The sequence below is a fragment of the Mobula hypostoma genome, chromosome 14 (genome assembly GCF_963921235.1).
Source record: "Mobula hypostoma chromosome 14, sMobHyp1.1, whole genome shotgun sequence".
NCBI lineage: Eukaryota > Metazoa > Chordata > Chondrichthyes > Myliobatiformes > Myliobatidae > Mobula > Mobula hypostoma.
Genome location: NC_086110.1, coordinates 34,325,100 through 34,337,418, shown reverse-complemented (window position 1 = coordinate 34,337,418; position 12,319 = coordinate 34,325,100). Strand labels below are relative to the sequence as shown.

Genomic DNA, 12,319 nt, shown 5'->3' with positions numbered 1-12,319 from the left:
GTAAAGGACATATATCCTGACTTTCAAACCATTGCAGACTGATCTTAAATGTGGATCATTCTGACTGTAAAACTTAATATTGACTTCTAAACGCAAACACGAGGATATCTGCAGATGCTGGAAATTCAAGCAACACATACAAAATGCTGGTGGAACGCAGCAGGACAGGCAGCATCTATAGGAGGAGGTACAGTCAACGTTTTGGGCCGAGACCCTTCGTCAATGAATTTGAAATGTAATTATGAATATACTTATATGAAAACAACCTCCTTAACTCTTGGAATGGTTGTGAAATTTTATTTGTAATATTGTTTTTATAACATTCAGTGCATGAAATTGAAAAATTCCTATGTTCAAATTCTTGAGATTACATACATCACTATTTTTTGGCTGTGACGACGACGAAGCCCAGTGTTTTGGTCACTCAGTATTCCTGGGCTTCTCATATACACACAGCTTTAACTATGGTACACCAGGTGGCTTGTTAAACTGGACTTCACTTCAACACATGTGAAATTTGAAGTTAAAGATTGCTTGGAGTTTGGTTGGATATGATGTAGCCCTGAATAAAAGCCAATATCTTGTAGGACACTATCACTTAAAGGACATCCAACAGCATTATTTATATGCATGCATGGAAGGAGTGATGCTTATCTGAGCCCTATGAAGTTTAATTAGCACTAGAGGATATGAATCAAACATGCTATACTGGAAAGTACAGCATTTATATAAAATGCAGTGATATCAATTTTAATACTGAAGAAAAATATTACTGAATTCAATTTCTGAACAGCATAAAATGATGAATAATCTCCACAACTGTAGCTTATATCTTGAAGAACGTTATTGGTTAAGTCACAGAGTTTCAGATGTTCACTTTTCAAGCAGCGCTTAAAATTTACACAATTTGCAAAAAAATTTGTAATTAAAAAGTAGCAACCAAGGAAGCATCCAGACCAAAATTCAATTATATGTAATCTATATATTGTCAATCTGATCTTTTCTGAAAATTTAAGATCTATTTCCTTAAGAAAAACATACCAAGCAGGAGTTAAATAAATTCTCACGGATCTTCCAGATATTACTGGTTTTCTCTTCACTATTTCTCGTACCGACTGTACCTTGGATAAAATCAGTCTACTCATACTCGTGTATTTAAAGAATGAGATTATTTAATTACAGTTACAGCCTCAAAAGTTAAAGCAGCTGCAATCAAGGATCAAAGTGTGCAGACAACACTGCTGTGCATCAAACTACCCAAGGAACACTTTATCTGACTGCCAATTTTGCATTGTCTATGGTAACAAAATGTCATCTGATACCAAGGAAATTGGTTTTAAAAAATTGGCATGCCAGTACATAAAATCAACGAAAGACTTTAATCAAACAACAGGTTATTCAGTAGTGATCAACTGAAGTATTTTGAGCACATCTGTTTAACTCTTACATCAACAGCTTTACAAACTAGTTTTGGTTTGACAAAATACAATCTCAGGAAAGTTACAAATCAGTCCTCTAAACCATGAACAAATTTTCAAAATTTACACTAACGTTTGTCAAAAAAATATATATAATTGATATTCATGCTATTTACATGTTGCCTATAGCAAGTAAATAAATAAAAAATCTCCCAGTTTCCACACTGGCATGTTTACAAAGATTTTTTGTACGTTCAGCATCTTGAAATACAACCATTAAAAACAAATTAATAAAGAATATGTCCCAGAACATGTATATTTTACAAAAATAAAGGTTATACTGGTACCTCCACCGATACAATTTAAGCACTCACTGCTCTAGTCTGAATGTTCACAAAGTCTCTGCTTTTACTGTGAGCTGCTGTGCAGGGAAGCTGCACGGATCCAGCAACAAATCACCCCATGACTTAGTGTGGAGAGACAGCCTATGAGGAATGGTATTGAACAGGATAAGGCAAGCGATATAGCCACTTAAGAGCTAAGATATGGATCTTTGCACTGGCTGGAAAGGTAAATTTAGGTGATTGTTGGGAACTGATAGAAGCCGTCCATTTTGTAGGCAGACTACTCACATCCAGTGTCATCTCCACCCCTTCTCAAATGTGATAATGTGCCTCAGTTGAGGTTAGTGAAATTTCCAGGCTGGAGAGGGCTGTGCCACCAAGTGAGGAGACAACAGCAGTTTCCATTAGATCCAACCAACAGTGATTTGGGAGGGTTGACACCACTGAAGGCAGGTGTTGCATTTTTGGCAGCAACGCCCCATAATTGCTGTGCAATCCTGAGCTCCAAGTCTCAGCAATGAGCGGTGCACCACTCACTGCAGACAACCGCACCAGCACCCACAGGTGGCCTGCCCCACACCTAGCCAAGAAGCCATTCATTGCTATATTTATAAAGGGTCTCCTGCACGGTAGTGGCTGCAGTGGAGAAGGCAGGGTATCATGCCAGAATCCTGGCATAGCAGCACTGTCAGTAACACATCTGCCTATATATGTATATAATGCTACAATGTCCTTTTTTTTTGCCAGAAATCCATGCCTCACATTTGGAAAATTTGGAGCACTAAATAAGGTACCAGTACAAATAATCAGGCTTTTAAATTCCATTCTCACTTTGTGCTCTCTCAATTGAAAGGACACAGAGGAACATAGATACTATTGACTCAGCATTCTCTGTAGCTGTAATAGGAAAATAAGATGGAAGCCAAAAACATATTCAATGTGATAGATATAGCAGTTGCTCCTGATGTAGAGAAGGGCTCCAGTCTTTGAATAAAGAACATTTTCATTCAAAGCCAGGCACTGCTTCAATCCCGAAACAAGCTCTTATGTTACGAAGGATTAGGGTATATAGTTTAGGTGTTGAGTTCAAATTTCACTTCAGAAACATTAAAATTTATGTTTTAACAAACATTTCAACAAACAAATGCAGCAAATTACTCGTGATCCAGCACCAATGCAGATAGTGCATTGGGATCTCTCATGAGTGGATTTGCTGAAAGAATTCGATCAATATTTTCTCTTTGGGTAAGATCAGGAAAGATCTTGAACAATTCCTGTTTCAGTTGTTCAGTTTCTTCTTTTGATCGCAAATGCGGAATCACAGGTTGCTCCAAGAGTGGAGGGTAATTAACAGGTGGTGTTGCGAAAGGCACACTTTGATTAACCACAGCATTTTGCAAAGTCCTAAAAGGAAGAAAACAAATGCCATAAGGTGCTTAGTTTTCAGAATTGTTAGATGTATTTTCATTACATAATAATGACACCAGCACACATTCAACTGCTTCTACTAGCATTTTGAGAACAGAAATGCAGACTGAATCTCGTAAATAGCAATGATGTTCAGACACATTTTTGAAATACATTTTCAATTTTTATAACTCTTGGAAAAAAGATTTACAGTAGGTGTTCCCCTACTGATTTCACTCGAATCCCAAATTGTCCATTTATATAATCAAAACCAGCCATGTGATGCAGGGATTGCTGTCAAAGCCAGCAGTTATTTCTGCTTCTAAAGTATCCTAAGCATTAATTAACCACCATCTGAATCACTGTAATCCATCTGAAGGAAATTATTTGGTGCATTAGGACAGCGGTCCACAACTGGGCCGCAAGGAAACGGTACGATTTGGCAATATGAGTCAGCTGCATATTTCCTCATTTCCTGTCACACCCACTGTTCAGCTTGAACGCATGTGAGGTCATTACCCGCGCGTCATCCATGTCAGCGCGGGAAGAAGATCAACTCCTCAAGCTTGCAAATAACGGCAGGCTGAAAAGTATGTTTGACATAACATCTCTGCCGGCATTCTGGATCAAAGTCAAGGCTAAATATCCTGAGATAGCCACGAAAGCACTGAAAACGTTCCTTCCATTTCCAACATATCTCTGCAATGAATGCAACGAAAACTAAATTGCAGAATAAACTGGACATAAGGAACCCCCTTCGAGTATCGCTGTCTCCCATCACCCCTCGATAGGACCGTCTTGTTGCAGGGAAACAAGCCCAGGACTCCCACTGATTCAGCGATATTGGTGTGTTGCAATGATTTTATATGTTCATACAGGGAAAATATGTGCTGTGTGTTTAATATCCAAACGTTACTTAAAATGTTATGATGCTATTGACTTATAAGTGACTTATATAACCATATAATAATTACAGCACGGAAACAGGCAATCTCGGCCCTTCTAGTCCATGCCAAAGACCTACTCTCACCTAGTCCCACCGACCTGAACTCAGCCAATAACCCTCCATTCCTTTCCTGTCCATATACCTATGCAATTTTTCTTTAAATGATAGTATCCAACCTGCCTCTACCATTTCTACTGGAAGTTCGTTCAACACTTACTTCAAACTCTCCTGATAATTGACTTATCACTATATTCATGCGAGGAAAATATGCACTGTGTGTTTAATTTTAAATTCGTCAGATAAACCCTTTTAGAAATGAAATTGAGTGTATTAGCCACTTATCACCTATATTCTGGTTGTGATTAACCCCTCCCCCCCGAACAGAATGGCCAAGAACAACTTGTAGAAAAAAAATCGGCACATACACGCATGCGCACACAGGTGCCCGCGCAAAGCTTCATGGTCATGGTAATCTTTCTCGGGGTAAACACAACGTATTTGACTGCTCCTCTTGTCCGTTGGCAACCCTACCCACCCCACCCCCAACCAGGGTCAGCCGGTCCGCAAGAATATTGCCAATAATAAACCGGTCCGCAGTGCAAAAATTTGGGGACCCCTGCATTAGGATACCAAGTTCCAGGATTTAAACCAATGGATAACGAAGAATTGGCAATGGGATTGAAGTTGCTTTTTCACTTGTAGATGGTTCTAGATGACATTAAAAATGCCTTGGGGATTGTTGTAATGCATCCTTCTACGCTGCCAGTATAGAGAGAAGAGTGGGTAACAATCAACTGGACAGCTATGTTCTGGCTGGTAGTGAGTATCTTTAGGGTAGCTCACCCAAGTGACAAGAATGCATTCTGAGCCACACCCAATTTTCTCTTTCCAGTTATTATAAAGTTTTGGAGAATCATGGACACTACAAAACCACTTGAAGCAAGTTATTTAGCTTTTGACCTTCTCTTGCAGCCATCAGGGGTGGTTCAGTTTAATTTCTGATCAACAATTCCATATTGCTGTTGGCCAGAACAAGCAAACAGTAGCATCAAGTAAAGGGTATGAAATTCTCTTGCTGGAGATCGTGAATGCCTGCTATTCATGATTATGGTAGTCACAGGGTTATCACAACCATCATGGGAATAGAAGAATGGACTGTTGAAATAGGCTTAATCAATATTCCGAGATGGCTTCTGCAAAGGTGATTTGTTGTCCGCGAAGTTCTGAGAATGAAAGTGAATACAAGTCCGAAGGCCGATAAAAAGCTCACACTGAGGAGCAAGTTGCTTGGGACCATATCAGAATTCTAATTTAGGATTATACTGAATAGCTAGAACCAGATCAAGTGAGCTGTGATAAGGAACAATACACTTAACTTGAAGATATCCAGGAACTTAACTCCTTATGAAACCCCAGAACATTAAGAACCTGGGATTATGAAAATGCCCTTGAACCAACACTTAAAAGGAGAAATTCCAAGTCTAAGATTCAGAGTAAAGGTAATCTTCAAGCCTGACAGAGACTGAATACAACATTCTGACAGTATAATATGCAAGACATGAGTGCTTATATTTTGGCTTTCAAATACAAATTTGCATAAACTTAGGTTAATCTTTTAGCATTTTTAGCAACTGTATTGAAGACACACTGACAACCTTAGTTGACTCTAAATTAACTGAATTCAACAAGCACAATACTGCTATTTGCCACACAGAAGCCTGGACTCTGCAAGAGCATATGGACTGGTGCACTTGAAAAGCACAGAAACAATTAATTTCAGCAGGGGGAAAATTTCCTGGATCACATCCACACTATAGACAGTATCGTCAAAGAAAATGTGCAATCAAACTCAACAGGATGAAGTGTTTTTTTCCTGCTAAAAATACTATTGAAGAACGAAATGCGTCATTCTGCTCTCCAGTGCACTGAGTCACTTTCAAATAAGGCATAATACAACCATTTTCAAGATGTATTCCTTCCCTCCCTCCCCCCTCCCAAGATGTATTGAATCAACTGGACATACAGTATCTGAACCCCTAATTTAAATACATCCATGGTACTTTTACCATGGCAAATTAAGGGCAGATGTGGCTCAGATTCTGATTGGTGAAGAGGGTGCTGTGTGCAGTTTCATTTGCCTGAATGGAGTTTATTTTTTATTTTAAAAAAGTAACAGCCCCATATAAGCAAATAGAACCCAATTTATGTAAAGCACCATAAATATCAGAAATACAAATATTAACGCATTTTATTGACCCAAACAGCAAAATAACTCCCTAATCATCTTTCACAAATTGCCATAGGGGATCTTTCACAAATACCAGAAAATCTGCAGACGCTGGAAATCCAAAGCAAATTTTTTTTTGTGGGACCTTTCACTTTTCCTGAACAAGCAGATGAGAATTCAACCTCAACTGAAAAACAACAGTCTGTACTGAAATGTTGTTTGAAATTGTAAATCTGCTTTTGGCCCCAGGAACTGAATAGTTACATGCCCATCTCAAACTAAGACATAATTAAATCGCAGTTTTCACTGTGGTGAACAGCCAACTAATGCTACTTACTTTCAGGGGAAACTATTCCAGCAAGTTGCAGGAGTGCCTTACTGGTTTAAGAAACTGCACTCTAATAAAAATCATTAGCAGAAAATAAATGAAAACATATAAAAGTTCACTTCTTTTAGAACGATAACATTTGAAACATGGAAAAATTCAAAAATCTTATTGACTCCTTTCCACAGCACAAACATCTGGATAAAATCCTTTTAGGATGCAGTACCTGGAAGTTCCTGCTTGCAGAAAAATGTCCAGTCTGGGTCCATTCCTTCCAAGGGGATCATCAGGTATCATAAATATGTCTCCAACAAATGTATACTGTAGTAATCTAATAAACAGAATAAACAGGTTACTACTTGCCCAAATAAGATAATTCAATACATAACTTGTGTGTATATAATTGCAATATTTTTGCCTAAAGAATTTGGGCACATAATCGTTAATTTTCCCTATCAAATCTGTAGTTTCTTACTTAAACATTCATTTATTTCAAGCAGTAAGAATGCCTCAAACTCAGCCTCAACTATAACAATATAAAAAAACGTTTGCTGCAGTAGACATTTGCTCTTGTGCCTGTTCTGCCATTTAATACAATTATAGCTGGCCTTTACCTCGTGTTCCTTTCTTTCACTAGTGCCTTTTTCCCTGGTTCCCTCAACAGCCAGCAAGGGTCTTTGCAATCCAAATAGGCAGAGAATTCCAAAATTCCACAATTTCATTAACACTGGCTGAACAACTATTTTTCTCATCTATCCTGAATGGCAGACCCCTTTACCTTGACGCAGTGAATCCTGGTTTCAGGCACACCAGCCAGGGCACACATCATTTTGGCATTTGTTCTGCTAAACTTGATGTATATTTTTTCTGTGATCACCTCCTAGTTTCCTATGCTAATGAGTAGATCCTGCAGAACTGGCAAAGCGGTGGCATAGACTACTTAGATTCAGAGTAACTATCCAGAGATGAGAATTCAAATCTCTTCCTGACAACTACTGAACTTAAATTGTGGTTTTAAAAATCTATTTATTAGTAATAATGACCATAAGACTACTGTTCAATCACTAAACCCAGCTGATATATCAGTGTTCTTAAGGGAATTCTGGAACAAGTGTGATATGGGATATGCTTTCTGGCTGGTGCAAAGTGTACCAACGAGATCCCTCAGCATCAACACTTTTCAATTTCTCACCATTAAAATAATAATTGGTTTTTCTGTTTTGTCCCTTAAAGCCAACACCCTTGCATTCTCACCTATGCCATCTGTTATTCCTCATCCTTTTACCTATAAATGGAACACAACCCCCCAAACCTTTGCATCCCTCCTTACAAACCAATCTTCCACCCAACTTTGTAGGAGCAGAATACATGAAAGCACTATTTCTTCATTCTTACTTACAATTTTGAATCAATGTGATATACAAATGTCTGTGCCTTCTCCCAGAGCAAACCCATCACTCACATTCGTCCACTTAGATCCCTGTAATCTATCTTCTCTCATATATGCAACACTCCTACACTGGAACTATTTACAGTAGCTAATTAACTCAAAAGCTCATCTTTATGACATGGGAATTTACACATTCTCCCTATCCCACATGAAATGGGGAGAATCTGCAAACTCCACACAAACACCTGAGGTCATGATGCAATCCAGGTCTCTGGAACCATGAGGCAACAGCATCAATTGCTGCAACATACTTGATCTCTTTATCCAAATCCCTGATACAGATAGGACAACTGGGGCTTCATACCACCCACCCTTTTTTACCCTCTCACCGTTTCTTAAATAACGGGGTTACATTTGCTACCTTCTAATCTGTGAGAACGATGAACCTTTTAAAGAGGACAAGCAAAGAATCAGTGTTTCTGGTTGTCACCAGACTTTATAAATTCCCTTTGCAAAGGAGCAAAGATAAGTAAACATATAATTTTATATAATGCTAAACCGAAACAATTTGGTGCTGATTGTAATCAACATGCAAATTATGAAAGTTTGCTCAACCTGCATGAACTAACGGTGGGTGGATTGCAATTAAAGCCACTCACCCTGGCAGACAATTAAATCATAGTCAATGCTTTTGTTCACAATTTAGTTACTACTGCTGGAAAAGTCATCCAAAATGCTTCCCTTCATAGATAAGGAATAAGTATCAGCAGTTTAAGCATGAAGATTACTCAGATGAAGTTTTTGAATTAAGCTAGCTTCATTCAAATAAAACATCACTTAAATGACAAAACGGGGAAAAAGTTGTAAAATAAAACCATTCACTCTTTCAAAGATTGCCTGCTACCAAGCAAATGAGACAATTCTGAACCATGCATTTTGTCAATATTTAATAATGAAAAACCATAACAAATCTTTTTTAGGTAGGAAATACCCTACCTAAGAAAAACATTTCATTCACTGCCAGTTTTGTTGATGAGTCAAAATGCTTTTTGAAAAATGCCTGTTATTAACTTGCAGAATTTCCCCATTAATCTAAATTAACAGATACTTTCATTCATTATTTAAATCCATACATTTAAAGGTTTGGAAAAAACCAAAATTCTGAATATTTTATTTCAATAATTTCATTTAATGAAATTTGTCTGAAAGTTAATGAAATAGCCACAGACAACTTTAAATGGACTGACAATGTATATTCACCTGCTAAAATCTCATCTAAATCATCGTTCAGACATGCTTTTCATATAAAATGCAGGCAGAAAACCAAAATGAATTTGAACGGTCTGACAACTTTTGTGAACACAATTCTGCCCATTAATGACTGCAAAAATCATGAATTCCATGAATAGTAAACTAAACGCTTACTTCTGTAGTACTGGCACAAATATTGAGTGTGCCAGGAATAAGCAACCCAGCATGTGATTTTTCTTTCTCAATTTATGAAGCAGAAAAATGTTCAAATATTGCAATGCTCATCAATGGATCCAATATGAATAAATAAAATTGATGGCTAAAGGAACAATGTACAAGATGGAGTAAGGAGAATATTTAGGGTTACAAAACGAATGGACACTGAAATCTAATAGTTGAAAAGTATTCCACAGTTTGAGATCGATTCACTCACAGTTCTATTTTCAGTGCTTGATCCACTCAGAAAGCCCGATCTATGCTACCAGACACTAGGTTTTAATGTTTCAAAATTACAAGTTAGTTGTGTTGAACTCTGTATCAATTCAGGCATAACCTGAACTATAGCATCACCCAAAATTGCTTGACCTTAGATTTCCCACTTAATATCTTCAGTTTCATGACTACAGATTTTAGGATCTACTATGATCCAAGTCAAACAGTTTTTGCACCAGTATTAGAATGTTCAATGCATATTGTTATAAATGTGTGCTTACCTTTCCTGAATTATTGATTTCCAGGCTGCAGACTCATACACGAATTCTCTCAGGTTGTCATTAGTGACAATAATTCCTCCAGTTTTCTCAGCAAGGTGCAATAAAAACCTGTAAAGGAACAACAGAATGACAAAAATGTTTGTCAATCACCGAGGGTGGAACCAAGGGCAGATTTTCACTCCCTTGGTTAGTGTCTTAACTTATCAATATTCCTTTACCTTGTTTTAGCATCTCAGGTCAACCAACAAACTAAGGCTATTCTACTGACGTTTTACCTAACCCACATTCAAACTTTCTCTATTTGTCAGATTTCAGTCATCTGCTCCTAACAGATTAGCTCAGGAAATGTAAAGGCATTATAGTTTGGGAGAGTGGGGTAAGTAACAGCATTTACCACGTGCAATATAAGGTAAGAGGAACTGTAGCATCTAGGCTCTCTTTGAACACCTGCAGTAGATACTGTCAGTCCCTGCCAATGGCTTGCAAATATAGAGATGGTCGTGATGCAGCTCTGAATGACAATTTAGAAGAGTGGTTGTGTGTTCAATACCTGCCCTCATGAGGACTCCTTTCCACATTGAGCCATGGGGTAATTCATGTCCAGGGAGCAATTTCCTCATGAATATTTCTTTCTTACTTGGAAAATTTTAAGTACCATAAACAGTATTTTAACTTTAACCTCTCAGTTTGACTCAAGTAGATTCCTCACCGTGGATATTATTTAATTTTTTAGGATACCAAAGTCGATGTAGAACATGCAGATACAATTAGTCCCTGCACAAGTAACTGTGTAAGATTCTGGTGAATGAGTTATTTAAAAATCGGGATAGTGGAGACCAGGGGAATAGAAACATTGAGTGAGAACTTCAATACTAAAGTAATTTTCAAAAATATATGTATTGTATTTGTACTACTAGTATGATTAGAGCTCTTGAAGGTCTGCCCAATCTGTCATTTTACCTGTCATCGTGCGATGCAATTCTTGTACCACACACACTTCGAGCCGGTGTGAAGGAAAGTACACCGAGTTCTTCAAGTTCATTTAAAAAATGCTGCTCTGTTTATAAACAAAATTTTAAATCACACTTGCATTGCAAATTATAGACAATCACTAACAGCTTAGTAAAAATTGTTTATACTGAAAACATCTAATGCTTTCAGACTGAATTTTTTTTAAGATACTTTTGAGAGCCAAAGTTGTAAGATAGCCAATGCATATAACAAGTGTAAAATATGAATGTTGAGGTAATTAAAATTTTCATACAAAGCCAAAGAAATTAATTTCATGGTGTAAACACATTCAAATTATTATATTTACCAGCAATAGAAATGTCACTTAAAATTATTGCACATTTTATTAATGGAGCATACCTGTGATTTTGGCATCACGTTTGGTTCGCCACTGAGGAACAAACGCAGTTATTTTTCGGTGACCACGATTCCAAAAATATTCTACTGCAATAGCAATACCACGACAGGAAAATACTTTTCTCATTCCATGTCTATGAAAATAAAAATATAATATGATAAAATTATGGAGCATCAGATTATTTTAATACATCTTCAAATCAACCTTGAATGCTGCCCAGACCAAGATTCTGATAGTAAAGCTAGTAATTTAAGCATCCCCAATACTCTGTCATCAATATTTGAATTACTCATCTTTTGAATGGAGGAAAAAAATTTACAAAGCAAGAAAAAATTGTGGCAGATAGACAAATAGCATACTGTATTTAAAGGTTTCTGGTAGGAGTTTCTTTTTTAAATACTTAAGGCTTTTTCCTTAAATGTTAGTATGTTTAAAAGCCTAATACATAACAAAAAGACCCATGTAATTGTTATTGCATAGAAGCCACATAACAGCAATTCTCTCAGTTTAGTTCTGAAACTCATTCCCCCATACATTGGAAGGGATAGGACAGGATGGCGACTATGATATAGATAATAAGTATAGCTTTCGAGTCTTCTAAAAGGGTGGTGAACGCTTATTCAGTGTAACTGATTTAAAGGATTTACAAATAAAGGACAGAAGAGGGCAACAAAAACACATGGAGAATGTTGTAACATGGTTGTTGGAAGCCTAAAGGAATTCTAGAACTATTTAGCAAATTAAGCACATCAGAAGCACTACACTGGTAGTGAAAGTGAAGTACTTCAACTCTAGGGAAGATTGTTTGGGTCCAAGATGCTGAGACAAGTAAAGGCAAATGGTTAGGTATTACATCTCCTGCAGTTATATGGGAACATACAGTGAGAAAGAATGGTTGACGATTATTTAAAAAAATAACAAAAAAAGAG

The 12,319-nt window shown here is 37.2% G+C and overlaps 1 protein-coding gene across 1 annotated transcript in view; it reads right to left on the bottom strand.

The window, feature by feature from the left end:
• Nucleotides 1–303: 303 nt before the first annotated feature.
• The window catches only part of n4bp1 (nedd4 binding protein 1), a 30,923-nt gene continuing 18,907 nt past the window's right edge, over nt 304–12,319 (bottom strand). Inside the window, exons 3-7 of the mRNA XM_063066916.1 lie at nt 11,393–11,523; nt 10,982–11,078; nt 10,022–10,129; nt 6,894–6,998; nt 304–3,166 (exon numbers count right to left, since the gene is read on the bottom strand). Of these exons, the coding sequence (XP_062922986.1) occupies nt 2,917–3,166; nt 6,894–6,998; nt 10,022–10,129; nt 10,982–11,078; nt 11,393–11,523 (691 nt within the window). The 3' untranslated portion in view covers nt 304–2,916. The remainder of the gene's footprint in view (nt 3,167–6,893; nt 6,999–10,021; nt 10,130–10,981; nt 11,079–11,392; nt 11,524–12,319) is intronic.